Source organism: Dipodomys spectabilis, unplaced genomic scaffold (assembly GCF_019054845.1).
Source record: "Dipodomys spectabilis isolate Male_0828 unplaced genomic scaffold, ASM1905484v1 ptg000611l, whole genome shotgun sequence".
Taxonomy (NCBI): Eukaryota; Metazoa; Chordata; class Mammalia; order Rodentia; family Heteromyidae; genus Dipodomys; species Dipodomys spectabilis.
In genome coordinates, this window is record NW_024871288.1 from 125,552 (window position 1) to 141,865 (window position 16,314).

The following is a 16,314-nucleotide window of genomic DNA, read 5'->3' on the forward strand; positions in this document are numbered from 1 at the left end:
ACACTGACATTAATTTTTCACATTAAAATGACTTATATCCCTGAAACAACTTACATTCAATAACTTAAATACCATCTCCTCCCTTGAAAGCTCAGTTACCTCTATCAATTTTATTCTTTCAGTGAATGGATGGACCTCAAGCTAGGGATGTGTAGTTGCTAGCTATCCAAACATTGAAAGCAAATAAATATTTTAGGTTTTGAGAAGGTCCTTGTTGCAATTACCCAAAGGCTACTGTAGTGTCAAGGGAACAACACACAGGAGGTAAAAGAGTGGAGGCAACTTTATTTACAAACACAGATAGTAAGTCTGACTGAACTGCTATAGTTTGTTGAACTTTGGTTTATGTGGGTTGCTGTTGCTGTTATTTCCTTTCATCACTGTTTTTTGTTTTTGTTTTTTTCGGGGGGAGGGGGGGGGGTCTAGTCGTGGGGCCTGAACTCTGGGCCTGGGCACTGTCCCTCAGCTCTTCAGCTCAAGGCTAGCACTCTACCACTTGAGCCACAGCGCCACTTCCGGCTTTTTCCCCCTGCTTATATGGTGCTGAGGAATCGAACCCAGGGCCTCAAGCATGCAAGGCAAGCTCTCTACCACTGAGCCATGTTCCCAGCCCATCATCACTGTTCTAACTGAATATCCTTTCAACAACCTAACTGTGCACTAGGCAATGGAGATACAACAATGCCCATAGGTAAAAGGAAAACTAAAGGGATGGCATGTAAACGCTACATTCTTGACAAAATTTTCACTACAACTCCACAAACATTTCACTGACTTTCTAGTACTTAGTGAGAAGAAGTTAAAATGTATTTGTTGAAATAAATAGATCATATATACTGATTTAAGGTACAATATCCACTTTCGTTAAATCAATATTAACTACATTAAATTCATCCAGAAATAAAATTTTCCACTGAGGTCAATTCTGTATGAGTATTTGCTAAAACTCAAACTCCATCTTCTTCATTTAAGAAAAAGAACAACTTATCAAACCCACCTCTTTCACTTTGCCCGAATCAATGACGAAGACAACATCGTTGACAGTGATGCTGGTTTCAGCAATGTTGGTGGAAAGGATCTGTAATGGAACATTACTTTATGATTAATATGAAAATGGATTGTGACTAATAAAAATGGGAAAAACAAGGTTTTATGATGCTTACTATTTTTCGAACACCTGCAGGTGGGTTTTTTAATACCTTCTTTTGATCAGATGTTTGCATATTTGAATGAAGCATAAAGACTTGATATCTATTGACAATTGAAAGAGAAAATGTACTACAGTTCGAGTCTATTATTCGAAGCAACAAGTATAAAGCTTTAGATTTTACCTATGTGTATTGTCAGCAAACCGCTTGTCATCAAACAGGATGCGATCCCTGAGACCAACTATTTCATCATATCCAGGCAGAAAAATTAGGACCGCACCTTGGAGAATAATTTTTTTTAATATCAAATCTTGTGAAATTAACAGCAATCGAAACAACTAATTATATGGAATTACTTCATGTGTTTTCAAACACTGATCACCTGTCATAAATTACAATCCATGGACTTTTTTCAATGCAATTATACAAAGACTTGTACAATCCAACACTAATTTTCAATGAAAAAAACCCCCAATTAGATCCAGTTCTTGAAGACAGGACTTACCAGCATCACAACTATGACAGATATTGTATAGAAGATGCATGATCAAATCCAAGTCTACTTTCTCATCATCAAAACTGTGATGGTAAGCCTTCAGGAGCTCTCTGTCTTCTGCACTGAGGTCATTTCCATTTGTTTGGACCAGAGAACTTTCATCTAGATTGCCAAACTCCAATGAAGCACTTAAAAAAAGAGAGAGAGAGAGACATCAGTGTTTTTCTTCTTTACCAGTTCTGAGGCTTGAACTCAGGGCCCTGGCCCTGAGCCTATTTGTACTCAAAGCTAGCACTCTACCTTGAGCCACTGGGCCATTTGGGTTTTTGAGTGGTTTTTTGGAGATAAGAGCCTCAAAGGGACTTTTTTGCCCAGGCTGGCTTCAAACTGCGATCCTTAGATATCAGCCTCCCGAGTAGCTAGGATTACAGGCGTGAGCCACTGGTGCCTGGCACAAGTCAGTGTTTTTCACACAGAGTAATCTTTAAAGCCAATACTTCTCTTTGTCTTTCAAATATTCAAAACATCTAAGGAGAGTAAGTGATATTATGTGATGTAATATTGATTTACGTTTTAGTTTCAAAGACATTTTTCAGGCAAAATTCAGCAATAAGTGCTTTTAGAAAATTCCAATATGGCCGGGCGCCGGTGGCTCACACCTGTAATCCTAGCTACTCAGGAGGCTGAGATCTGAGGATTGTGGTTCAAAGCCAGCCCGGGCAGGAAACTCTGTCAAACTCTTATCTCCAATAAAAATCACCAGAAAAACCGGAAATGGCACTGTAGCTCAAGTGGTAGAGTGCTAGCCTTGAGCTGAGGGACAGCACTCAGGCCTAGAGTTCAAGCCCCACGACCGACAAAAAAAAAAGAAAATTCCAATCTGTAGATACTTCTCCAAAGGAAAGATACTAATGACCTATAAGCACATAGAAAGATATTTAACATCGTCATCAGATGAGAACCACAAAGATACTCCTTTCTAGGCAGTAGCAATCAATGGCCACTGTCAAAAGGTCATATAAGTGAAGAAAAATGGAGGGGAAGAGAGAGAGGGAAGGGAGGGACATGGAGGGGGGTAGACAGGGAGAAAAAGAGGGAGAATGAGGGAGAGACAGAGAGAGGGAGAGACAAAGAGGGAGAGAGAAAGGAGGGGAGGGAGGGGAGAGGAGAAGCCTCTGACATTCCTGCTAGGAGTGTAGTTAATATAGCTGATTTGGAAAAGCCGTTTCTTTGGCAGTTCCTTAAATGGTAAACAAAATTACAATACTCCCCAGTAATTCCATCCCCAGGTATACACAAGATAAATTGATAAAAATAAGTCCACATGTATTTGTCAATTTTTTTAAAGTCTACATAAGGCAGGCACTGGAATGTCATCTGATAGCAATGAAGTGGGGAATTTGGAGCTCTTCATTTTCCTAAGAGAATTTTAACCAACTCTGCTGATCTTGTTAACTCTTCTTTCAGTGCTTCATCTCAAGTACTTTAGAACAGGTAGCTAAGGAGTTCTACAACTAAAGTGGGTTTTTGTTTCTCACTGGCAGTTCTACTAGTCCTGCTCACTATCTACCTAGCTATCAAACATATGGTGCAAACATTCCTTGCTTCCGTTAGTTGCACAACCTCCTCCAATCTGTCAGTGTACAGCTTGCATTTTCGTCCATCATTACTGTTAGTGAAGTTAGAGGCAACACAGATATAAATACATGGGTTATATCTATTATGTTTAAATGGAAATTACTCTCCTGATTTTTCACAATAAAATGAAAAATAAGACCAGTCTCCCTCTGGTGGCTTATACCTATAATCCTGGCTACTCCAGAGGCTGAGATCTGAGGATCACAGTTCAAAGCCAGCCCAGGCAATAAAGTCTATGAGAATCTTGTCTCCAATTAATCAGCAAAAAGCTAGAACTGGAGACATGGCTCAAGTGGTAGACCACCAGCCATAAACAAAAAAGCTGAGATTGAGAAGTCTCTCCAGACACACACATACACACACAAAATAAGACTGACATAATAGGGTCTGGGAACGTGGCTCAGTGGTAGAGCGCTTGCCTTGCATGCCTGAGGCCCTGGGTTCGATTCCCCAGCACCACATAAGCAAAAAGAAAAAAGCCGGAAGTGGCGCTGTGGCTCAAGTGGTAGAGCGCTAGCCTTGAGCTGAAGAGCCTACATTTATGCATTCTATGATTTACATGGCTAATATTTCTTTTAAAGAAGATAAATTAGCAACAGTGTAAGACGTTTTACCTGTAAGATTCTAGAAGATCCACAATTTCAGTCTGTCCAAAGTGTTTAGCCCAATCTAAAGCCATCCTATCAAAATTCAAAGACATTAAAATGAGAAATAATTTTCTTACAAGTATAAAGTCACTCAAAACTATTTACTCATTCAAGTAGAGACATATCAGCAATTATTACATGATACCTTTCCACGTAAAGACAAACTCTGCAAAGACAAAGCATGGGATGTTGCAGACTTACCAGCCATTTGACGCTTTACTATGAACATTGGCTCCCATGCTGATTAACTGCTCTACTTGACTTGTGAAGCCTCGTCCAGCAGCAACCATCAGAGCTGTCGCACTGGTCTCACTATGTCTGTAATCAACTACAGGGAGGAAAAGATAAACTGGTAAACATCCCAAGTATTTTTTTTTTTTTGGTCCGGTCGTGGGGCCTGAACGCTGGGCCTAGGCGCTGTCCCTCAGCTCTTCAGCTCAAGGCTAGCGCTCTACCACTTGAGCCACAGCACCACTTCTGGCTTTTTTTCTTTTTGCTTATGTGGTGGTGAGGAATCGAACCCAGGGCTTCATGCTTGCAAGGCAAGCACTCTACCACTGAGCCACCTTCCCAGCCCCATCCCAAATTTTTTAACCTATTTAATTTTTTAGAGAATGTAAGTGGTAGAATTAGCTGTCAGCATTAACCTGAGACTTGCTTCCTTTTATATAAGAGCATATAATCCTTGTGTTGTATCATACAAGGAAATCTGTTACTAAGAAGGATGGAAAGAAAATCTGTTACTAAATCTGTTACTAAAACAGGATGGAAAGAAAACAAAACAAAAAAAAAAAAAACAAGATGGAGTAAGACAGGTGCTGGCAGCTCACACCTGTAATTCTTGATGTTCAAGGAGGCTGAGAACTGAGGATCAAGGTTCAAAGCCAAACAGGCTACAAGGTCCATGGCCCTGAGTTCAAGCCCCATGACTGACAAAGATAGATTTTGTGCCTAGTGTCATAAAAAGGCAAATAAGAAGGAAAGAATAGGCTAGGAAGGAAGGCGGTAATGAGGGAATCAAAAAGTGTTTGGGCCAGGTTCGTACATGTAACTCTAGCTACTCAGTGGACTGAAACCTGAGGATCAAGGTTTGAAGCCGAAGCAAGAAAGTCTATGAGACTCTTACCTCCAATTATCTACCAAAAAGCCACAAAGCCAGAAGTAGAACTATGGCTCAAGAGCACCAGTGTAGAGCATAAAAGCCCAGGGATAGCATCCAGGACCTGAATTCAGCCCCAGAACAAGTACCCCCCCCCCCCAAAAAAAAAAAAAATGAAGTACTTGTAGCCAAGCACTAGTGGCTCATGCTTGTAATCCTAGCTACTCAGGATGTTGAGATCTGAGGATCATGGTTCAAAGTCAGTTCAGGCAGTAAACTATGAGATTCTTGTCTCCAATTAACCCAACCAGAAGTGATGCTATGGCTCAAAGTGACAGATTGCTAGCCTTGAGCAAAAGAGCTCTGGGACAGCACCAAGGCCCTGAGTTCAAGCCCCATGAGTGACAAAAAAAAAAAAGTTTGTGACATGCCCAGTTTTTACTCACCTAATGACATCTAACTAGAGATGTCAAATGACATCAGTGAGAAGACTAGGATATTACACACTTAAGAGATCAGGAAGGAAAAACAACAACAATATCCTGCCAAGTGAACCCACAAGTTGTATGCAGGAAAATGGAAAGAACACAGGTCATGTATGAATTTTCAGAAGTAGCAGAAAATGTTTCAAAAAGGAATGGTTAGTAATAATTACAGTAATGCTGAAAAGCCTGGATGAGTAAAGTACTCAACATCTCAACTCCAATACTGATTTTCTATGAGGTTTCATTCTGCCTTTTTGCCTAGAAGGCTACCAAGTTCTGAAATGCACTCTGGTTATTAATATCAACTAAGAAAATGAGGATAAGTCATAAGTGAAAGCACATTACAGGACATAATGCACTTAGATGTGAATTCGAACATGAGCTCATAAAATTAACTAAAGCCTTCCATTTACTCAATGAGTAATCCTGAGCAAAAGTTATGACCCAATTTTTTTCCCTCCAATACTGGGGATGGAATTCAGAACCTCATTCTTGCTAGGCAGGCTCTCATCCACCTGAGCCATCCCCTCAATTCCTGTGCTTTTACTTCGTTTTTCAGATGAAGTTCCATCCTGATTACCCTGTGCTGTTCTTGGACCATAATACTTCTAAATGTATCCCCTGATAGCAGGGACCACAGGCCTGTGCCACCATGACAAGCTTGTTTTAGGGATGTGATCTCAAATAACTTTTCCCTGTGTTGGCCCTGAACCTCCTATCTCCACTTCCCAAGTAGTTGGGATTACAGGTGTGAACTACCATGCCCAGCCAGATACCCACTGTTTTGCTTCCTTTGACATAATAAATCTCATTGTGAACCCAAGAAATTACTTTCCAAGATATAGGGTAAGGATATCAGAGCATATAACATACAGAGAGAAATATAACACTCATATGTGTACATGTGCACACAACACAGTACAAAGGCATTTTTGGTAAATAAATGCCATGTATATACAGACCTCATGTAACTATTCTGGAGACCTTAAGTTAACAAATTTAAAACAAGTAATCTAAAAACAAATTACTGGCTGTAGATAAAAACTATAGATGATGCATGTTGTTAAACTATACTTCTACCACAAGCAGCAAGAGTAATAAAAATTCCAGTGAACTCACCACTAACATTTTCGGTTAAAATAAGGTGGAAGACCTGAGCAAAAGCATCGATGTCTTTATGTAGCCATATGTCAGAGAGACAGGAGTCCATGTCCTTTATTAGCCATGGTTCTAGACAGTTCACATCTTTTTCTGTCTTTTAAAAAGAAAAAAAATAACAAGATTATGAATTACCAAACTGCGTGCAAAGAATGAAAAGTGATCACAAGAAGCACAGCCATGTGGCAGGGTGTTATTATATGCCATATGGCATTTCTGAATTACAGCAAAAGATGGATTTCATCTAACAGACATTATCATTCACCACACCGTATTGTTCTTTTTTTTTTTGGGTCCGGTCGTGGGGCCTGAACTCTGGGCCTGGGCGCTGTTCCTCAGTTCTTCAGCTCAAGGCTAGCCCTCTACCACTGGAGCCACAGCACCACTTCCGGCTTTTTTTTTCTTTTTGCTTATGTGGTGCTGAGGAATCGAACCCAGGGCCTCAGGCATGCAAGGCAAGTGCTCTACCACTGAGCCACCTTCCCAGCCCCATACCGTATTGTTCTTACACTCATCTTTTATCTGAGCACAAGCTTGAAAACCAAGAGCTATAACCCAGTCTCAAGCACTGTGCTTCTGAAACCTATTGCTAGATATACCTCCTCTGCTAGCTATGTCAAAAGCAGCATCACCCATCACACCAATGCCATGTCACACTTCAAGAACACCAGTATCTCTGCTAATAAGGACTAGATTCCTCAGGGCTTGAAAGTCTCCTCAGGTGATACAAAGTGGGCCAGGCCTAAGAACCACTAGTTTACATGGTCATAGAACTCATCATACTCAAATGTGCTTTCTTTATACTGAACAACAATGTTTAAGCATTCTTCTTTTGTAGAGAAACAAGGATAGGATAGTACTGGTATTTTGAACTCAAATGACTGCTCTAGCTGGGCAGACACTCTACATCTTGAGCCGCAACTGCAGCCCTTGTCACTCTGGTTATTTCTGAGGTAGGTCTCAGGTTTGGCCTGGTGTTAACCTGGACCACTGTCTTATTTAAGCTTCCCATCATACCTGGGATGACAGACACACATACCACCAACGCCCTGGTACTGGTTGAGATGGGGTCTTGAGAATTTGCTGCCTATGCTGGCCCCAAACTACACTCTTCCTGCATTTTGCCTCTCAAACAGCATTCATTACAGGCATGAACCACTAATTATAATTAACTTGTATGCATGAGAACTTTAAACACTAGTATAAAACTGTAAGCATATCTGTATTATACGCTTTCTCATGTTCACAAACTTCTTTAAGAACAAAGGGTTGTATTATTATGTTAACACCAGGGTGTACATAGTTCAGAAATAGAGTGCTTATAAGGTCCTTTCAATACCCAGCCGACAAAATAACAAAAAGAAAAGGCTGTTTTGAAAAATATGTTGTAGTCTTACATAAACTAAGAGAATTACTTTTCAGTTACAAAGTGAACCAATCACCCACTCACAGGTGTGACCATACAATCTTCACTTGAAATATCATCCTGAAGCCAGTTAAGTTCTCACCAACTGACTGAAGACTGCATCACCACCATCATCCAGTACATCGTACTCTTCAGTCACGCTGGGAACGGCTCTCTGCCTCTGAGACTCAGGCTTGAACGTATTCTCCTGTGCCGAGTACCATTCTGTGAGCGTGGTTTGCTGTTTCTCTTCTAAATTGATCAAAAAGGTAAAAAAATAAGATCAGCACCTTCCTTCATAAAATGTACTTCTTTAAAAAATGTAACTGACAGCTTCACTTAAATATGATGTAAAAAAGTTGGTTTTATTCTGTACTTTTATAAACTATGTTGATAGGGCTGGGGGTGTGGTTCGAATAGTAGAGTGCTTGCCTAAGAAGCATAAGGCCCTGAGCAAAAACTCCAGTGCTGTCAAAAAATTAACAGGAAAAAAAAAAAAAAAAAATATATATATATATATATATGTATGTATGTATATATAAAGAGTATTTCAATACATTTGTTATAATGAACCTCCTGAAACTGCCTAAAAACATATATTTATTCTTAACTGGTTTACTTCTAAGTAAGCCCAGAATTAAGAGTATTTTTCTCCATATTATATGTCACAATTAAATCAATGACTTATTGTCACATAGTATTTTTAGAAAACTATTAATGAGACTTCAGTCACCATGCAAGTTATTTGATATACACTGCAAATATTTCAAAAGTTTCCAGATTGACAAGTTTCACAATTTCCAAATAGCCAATTCTGCACACCCAGTAAAATGAGCATTGTTCATCACATTTCCAAGTGGAGAATCCAAAGGAACTAAGACAGCTGTCCAAGGTGATAAAGCAAACAGAGGAATTAAAGTCTGAAGCCAAGTCCAGTGGAAAAGAAAAGGGCTATAGTGTCAGTCATAATAACAGTTGTTTTCATAGACAAATAATGTTAAACTCAAGTATCAATGCAATCCTATGACAATATTAAGAGTTGGAAAAATGTGACATTTTTATGAAAGGTAAGCCTATATTACTCACAGGCTACTTTTTTTTTGTGGTTTCTTTTTTTTTTTTTTTTTTTGGTCGGTCATGGGCCTGAACTCTGAGCCTGGGTGCTGTCCCTCAGCTTTTCAGCTGTAGACTAGTGCTCTACCACTTGAGCCTCAGCCCCACTTCCAGCTTTTTCTGCTTATGTGGTGCTGAGGAATCAAACCGAGGGCCTCATGCATGCAAGGCAAGCCCTCGACCACTGAGCCACCTTCCCAGTGCTACCTTTGTTTTTTTTAAACTCAGAGCCTCATTCTTGCTAGGCAGGAGGTCCACCACTTTAGTCACACCACCATTCTTTTTCTCTCATTTTTTCCAATAAGGACAGCCTTGACCACGACTCCCCCACTGAAACTTCCTATGCCGCTGGCATGCTGGGTGGGTGCCACCAGCGTCCCTGACGTCATTCTTAACCCCTTTGCACACTTCCCATGGCCACCTACAAGTACTGATTTCTTAAACCGAAGTGAGGCCTGGCTTCAGACACTCCATCTCATCAATTCTGGGATCCACTTTCAATCTCATTCTCCAGATTACAACTTCTGGACACAAACCAGCATCCAATGAGGCAGAGGGGCATAGTTTAACATAGTTTTATACAATTACATGCAAGAGAAAAACATTTTAAAGTATCCTCTTATGTGCCCATAAACATAAAACTTATTTTAAAAAGTCATTTTAACAGTAATTTATATTTCTTTGATAAAAAGCTTACCTCGCTGTTTTTCTTTTTTGTACTTTAACATTTCTTTGTTGGTATATCCAGTCGTTTTTAGAATATCTTCCAGAAACATTTCTTTTACCTCAAATGGTCTTCCTTGTACTAAACAAATTTTAAAACACTATCAATTTGCATTATACAGATAATCAATCCACAAAATATGAGAATTCCAAGTCTAACGAACTGAGTGTAATATCCAAAAGCAAAAGCAATCTGAAAGTTCAAGTGACTCTCATATGGTCCTTCACAAAGAATTCATTTCTAGACACCTATCTCTAAGGGATATGTATGTATATCATCTGCTTATCATGTGTCTGTCATCACATCAGGCAGAAGGAACATAAACGCCAAGCAGAAAGCTCTACCTCCATCTCTTTGAGGCACATTAACATGGGAGACAGACAGGAAACCAATTACACAAAGTAAGTACAAAAACAGAGCTGTAAAAAAGCCTTATAAAACAGTCTTATGAAAGAGAAATGCAAGACACCAGGACAGAATATATCCTCAAGTAGGAACTGAGGAACAAGAGAAGGAGTAAACTAAACAACTGGCTCTACAGAAAAGTATATGCAGGGAAGAAAACCCAGCATATGCAGACCCTATAGTGGGGAAAAAGTATGTGGTCAAGGGGCTAAAAAGCTGGCTAACCCACTTGGAAAAAGGAAGTAGAGAGGAAATCAAGAATTCAAGAGGAGTCCAGAAGAAAGGGTGAACAAATGCAGCAATGGTACTCACTAGACACTGCGTTGAAAATGAATTATACAATTTGTATGTGGGGATGGGGAAAAAAAACTGGCAGTGAGGGAAGGGTTCATTGTCCAAAAAGAAATGTACTCTTTACCTGACTTACATAACTACAGCCCCTCTGTACATCACCTTTATAATAATAAAAAAATTAAGAAGTCTAGAATTATTCAAAGCTTAGGTCATTGTCCTATATAAAAGGACATTCAGGCTGGGAAGGTGGCTCAGTGGTAGAGCGCTTGCCTTGCATGCTCGAGGCCCTGGGTTCGATTCCTCAGCACCACATAAGCAAAAAGAAAAAAGCCGGAAGTGGCACTGTGGCTCAAGTGGTAGAGCGCTAGCCTTGAGCTGAAGAGCTGAGGGACAGCGCCCAGGCCCAGAGTTCAGGCCCCACGACTGGACCCCAAAAAAAAATAATAATAATAATAAAATAAAAATAAAAAAATAAAAAAAAAAGATAAAAGGACATTCAAAGATTTAAACTTAACAAAGTTCTCAACATTATCAGAATTCTACTTCAGAAAAGATCTCTCTGGCTGCATTGTGGAAAATGGATTTAAAGGTCAGCAGAATGGAATGGAATGAGGTAGGAACTCGTGATAATCCAGGTAATAGAAGCCAACTACTTAAATCAGACTAGAGTAAAAATGAAATAGGTTCTTGAAAAAGGAAGTGAAATACAAAGAATTCAGAAAAGCACCAGTAGGAAAGAATGCTGAAGGAAGTGTTGGCTGAAATACTTGCCATCTGGCTTACAAATCCCTAAAGTGGTTACCCTGAGGGAACCAGGAAAGCTAGTAAGAGACACATGTCAGCTAGTGGGAGCTGTGTTTGGTTTTATGCATCTCAAACATGAGGAACCAAAAGTAGCTTTGAATTGGCATAGACTTTCAAGGTGCCAATTGTAACTGCTTAAGCAACTACACAGAGCATGTATAGGTTTGCCCAGTGACTAGGCCAACAGCAGTAGAATTAACTAAGACAAGCAACTCAAGGAGGAAACCAGGTATTGGGTTTGGAGTATGTCTCAAGGCATTTCGTGTCTATAAGTTACCTAAATCCAAAGCTATAGAGAACCATCTTCAGCACACCAAAGAAAGAAGCCAAGGGCATGAAACAGTCTCCAAGCAAACTGACTGCAATTCCAGTAACTAACAGAGTGCAACACAGAGAAGGAAAGATAGAGGGGGTGAAAAACCAAGAAGGGAGAAGGAATGGAGAAAGAAAAGGAAATGGATCAAGGGAAAAACTCAGGACAATACCAACATTTAAATACTACAAAAGAGAGGGAAGGGAGAAAGATGCGGTGATTCTACAGTGCAGAGTAAGACATGCAAGTTGCAATGCCAAGTGAACCGTGGCTCTGAGCATTTCGCCAAAGGGGCAAAATAACACTCAACACTGAAGTAAGGTTTTTGTCTGAAATTAAAATATGGAGTATGGCAATTAGATCTGAATCAAAGTAATTCTCAGAGGATTGCACAAGTAAACGTCCCAGACACAGCTCAAAAATGGAAAGCATTTCAGTTTTTTGAAAAAAGGAAAATGGCCAAAGCTACAAGAAAAAATTAGGACTGGGGGCATGGCTTAAACAGAGAACATCTGCATAGCAAGCTCAAGGTCTTATTATCATTGCACACACATCAAAAAGAAAATCACGCCGGGCGCTGGTGGTTCACGCCTGTAATCCTAGCTACTCAGGAGGCTGAGATCTGAGGATCGCGGTTCAAAGCCAGCCCGGGCAGGAAAGGCTGTGAGACTCTTATCTCCAATAAACCACCAGAAAACCGGAAGTGGCGCTGTGGCTCAAGTGGTAGAGCGCTCGCCTTGAGCTGAAGAGCTGAGGGACAGCGCCCAGGCCCAGAGTTCAAGCCCCACGGCCGACCAAAAAAAAAAAAGAAAATCACTAAGTAACTCTAAAACTCATCTGTTCTTTTACTGAGCAATTTCACTTTCAGGACTCTACTCCTAGATATAAGAGTATACAAGGATATACATACACGGATATACATTCAAGATATTCTTAAGCCGGGCGCCAGTGGCTCATACCTGTCACCCCTGCTACTCAGGAGGCTGAGATCTGAGGATGGTGGTTCAAAGCCATCCTGAGCAGGAAAGACCGTGAGACTCTCATCTTCAATAACCTACCAGAAAACTGGAAGTGGCACTGTGGCTCAAGTGGTAGAGGACTCATCCTGAGCTGAAGGACTGAGGGACAGCATCCAGGCCCAGAGTTCAAAGCCCCACAATTGACCAAAAAATTAAAAATTAAAAATAAATTTTAAAAAAGATATTCTTTTAATCATCATTTATAGGAGGGGGAAGGGAGAATCTAAAAACAATCAGAGTATCTCAAAATAAAAGGAAATATTAAATAAGTCTTGGTATATACATAGATTATAATAATCAGACAACAGCTTAAAATAAGGAACTAGATCCTACTGAACCAATAAACTGTTTATAACTTATTGTCATGTAAGTAAATCAAACAATAAGTATACGCTCAGGGTTTTGTTTTTGTTTATGAGTGTGTGCTGGTCCTAGGGCTTGAACTCAGGGCCTGGGCAGTATCTTTGAGCATTTTCGCTTTCTGGCTTTTTAGTGGATAACTGGCAATAGGAATCTCACAGACTTTCCTGCCTGAAGTGGCTTACGATCATGATCCTCAGATCTCAGCTCCTAAGTAACTGGAATTACAGGTGTAAGCCACCAGTGACTAGCTATGCTCAGTTTTATACACCATTTTTTGTAAATACGTATAGATATATTTGCATACATTTACATGACATGGTCAACTAAGAAAGGAAATCTACCATGCTTTTAAAATCATAGCACCAGGAAGATAGGGCATGGAACAGAAAGAGGATAAACACCGCTATGAAGTTTTATTTCCTCTATAAATTCTCATTACTATTCCATTAAAATGTATACAACTTGTATAATTTTTAAAGAATTTTTTTTAAGGATTAGAGGCAAAATCTGGTTCTATTAAAGTGACAGAGCAAATATTAAATGACAGAATACTCAGAAGTAATTGAGAGCAAACATGGAAATATGCTCTATTTTTCAAAAGGACCTCACATTAAAGGGAAGAAGTTGGAAGACAGAATCTAAAGAGAATCCCAGATTAAAATAAAATGTATTTCTTTTTAAGATTAGAGAACTGAATTTACCACACTACACCAAAGGGCTCTGGTGGGAAAGGAGAGGTGGAAAGCAGAGAGAACTAACTGTATCCTTATCTCACAGGACGAAAGGGATGCCCTCTAGTTCAAAACACTCCCCAACTTCTGCTAGAAAAAAGTAAGACATGCCAAAGTTTACTTCATAAAAAGTAAAGAGATCTGATCATTCTACTTACTATATATCACTGGACAACTTCCAAAATATCTTATAAAGAGATTTACATCCAAGGCAGCACTTGAAAGAATCAGTTTCAAAGTTGGGTGCTTTTGCAACAAATCTCTTAACTTTGTAAGTAAAAAATCACTAAATCGATCCCGTTCATGCACTTCATCCTGAATCAAATAAAACCATGCAACAGTTAAAAGTTATGAATGACAAATCTTTAGAGTAACGGTATGCTAGACTTACACAAGTTCAAATTAAACGTGGACAAAGTTAACTGGTGTTAGGGAAGATACTGTGTGATAGGCAAGTCAGAATCAAGCATTAACAACTATGCAAAACAAAGTTCTGTCTTTCCTATAGCATGTAAAACTACATTAGCTAGAACAAATTCTAAACAAGTAGAGCTTAATATAGCTCCATTATAAACAAAACTAATTTAAAGACACATATACTGGGCAAGTATAAGCTACTTGGGAGGCTGAGGCAGCAGGATCACCAGTTTGAGACCAGACCAGGAAACTTATTAAGGGCTCATCTCAAAAACAAAAAAATATGGAGCTGGGAAGGTGGCTCAGTGGTACAGCGCTTGTCTTGCACGCCTGAGGCCCTGGGTTCAATTCCTCAGCACCACATAAGCAAAAAGAAAAAAACTGGAAGTGGCATTGTGGCTCAAGTGGTAGAGCGCTAGCCTTGAACTGAAGAGCTGAGGGACCAGGCCCAGAGTTCAGGCCCCACGACTGGACCCTAAAAAAAAAAAAGTATATATGTGTATATATATATATATATGTATATATATACACACACACACACACACACACACACACACACACACACACACACACACACACACACACACACACACACACACACACACACACACACATATATACACACATGCTACTGTTATCATTGGAAGTCAAGTGCATCTTCTGGCTTAAGTTTCCAACTGGTGCTTATTAAAAGCTTATATAATTTAATCTTATTCATCAACATTCATAATCTTATTTAATCAAGAGCTAATTTAGCCAACTTACCATATAAGGAAAATACATATTAAAGGAAGGACTGAGTACCTTTAGAGATGGAAAAAAATAGAACCTTCTACATATAAAATGGATATTTTTCCCATGTCTTATTTTTTCCCCATAAAACTTGAAGAATATTTAATACAAAATACTTATTTCTAGTAGTTACAGACAAAAAATAAGTTGATGAGAATAGGCTGTCCAGAACAATGAATTACTTCTCATTTTGACCCTATTCTAAAAACGCAACTAAGGATTTCACTTCAACGATGTGAGCAGCCTGTGGCAAACTCAGGGGCACTCTTACCACAATCACGTGGGTCACTGTTGACAAGGTGCTGTCCCCGGCCATCAATGTGCGAAGCAGCACCCCATTTGTGCAAAATGTCAGCAGTGTCTTTGGAGAAACCCTTTGTAAGACAACAAACACAGTGCACAATTACCAATCTTCTAGGAGATTAAAAACTGCTTTACCTGCTGGTCTTAGGTGCAGTTTAATAAATATTAGTAATGGTATGATGGCTTATTAGGAAAGTTATATGAAGTACACAGTTTCTACATGGTAATCTCACAACTTCGTTATGAGTAACTGTCTTATTAACTAAGTAATATACACATTTGAAAAAAAAAAAACTCAGGTTGAAAAACAACCTTAAGTACTTCTTACTTGGGGAAAAGAATGTATCACAAACTGAACCAACTTTTAGAATCACTAATGAAGACAAATAAATAGTATTTGTCAAGAGGTGCCCTGTGTCCTACTGGAGGCTGAGCATTCTTAAGCAGAAGGCCTCAAATCTAAATTATTCAGGAAGTATTGGGTTTCGTACATTTCTGATTATAGACGCTTAATCGGTACAGTTGATACAAATATCCCAATTTCTGAACACCTCTAAAATCGGATGCACAACTGGTGATAAAGGGACAATATTCAATCTGGATCAATGACGTTAAAATCCAGTCACAAACATTTGAGTTCTTACTATATGCATTAACACCAAACCCATGTTCTAGGTGCCGAATTAGCTTCATTTTGCAGGGGAAACAGAGTCTCAGCAAGGTGAAATAACTTGTACACATGATCACACTATGAAATGGGGTTTGCACATCTGGTCCAAACTGTTTGTCAAACTATTTTTTCTATACCTCACCAAGTTCAGACATGATGTCAACATCCTGGTACAAAGTGATCATTTAATTTTCAACTAACATGCTGGGCACTCATGTAATCCTAGCAACTCAGGAGGCTGACCACAGTGTGAAGCCAGACTGGGCAGGAAAGTCTGTGAAACATCTCCA

General features: G+C 39.4%; 1 protein-coding gene across 2 annotated transcripts in view; it reads right to left on the minus strand.

The window, feature by feature from the left end:
* The window catches only part of Ythdc2 (YTH domain containing 2), a 50,577-nt gene that overhangs the window by 21,650 nt on the left and 12,613 nt on the right, over nt 1-16,314 (minus strand). For both annotated transcript variants that reach the window (XM_042671316.1, XM_042671315.1), the window contains exons 6-16: nt 15,323-15,425; nt 14,001-14,157; nt 9,887-9,994; nt 8,180-8,328; nt 6,633-6,768; nt 4,131-4,257; nt 3,897-3,962; nt 1,654-1,832; nt 1,332-1,428; nt 1,164-1,251; nt 998-1,078 (exon numbers count right to left, since the gene is read on the minus strand). In XM_042671316.1, coding sequence (XP_042527250.1) covers nt 998-1,078; nt 1,164-1,251; nt 1,332-1,428; nt 1,654-1,832; nt 3,897-3,962; nt 4,131-4,257; nt 6,633-6,768; nt 8,180-8,328; nt 9,887-9,994; nt 14,001-14,157; nt 15,323-15,425 — 1,291 coding nt within the window. The remainder of the gene's footprint in view (nt 1-997; nt 1,079-1,163; nt 1,252-1,331; nt 1,429-1,653; nt 1,833-3,896; nt 3,963-4,130; nt 4,258-6,632; nt 6,769-8,179; nt 8,329-9,886; nt 9,995-14,000; nt 14,158-15,322; nt 15,426-16,314) is intronic.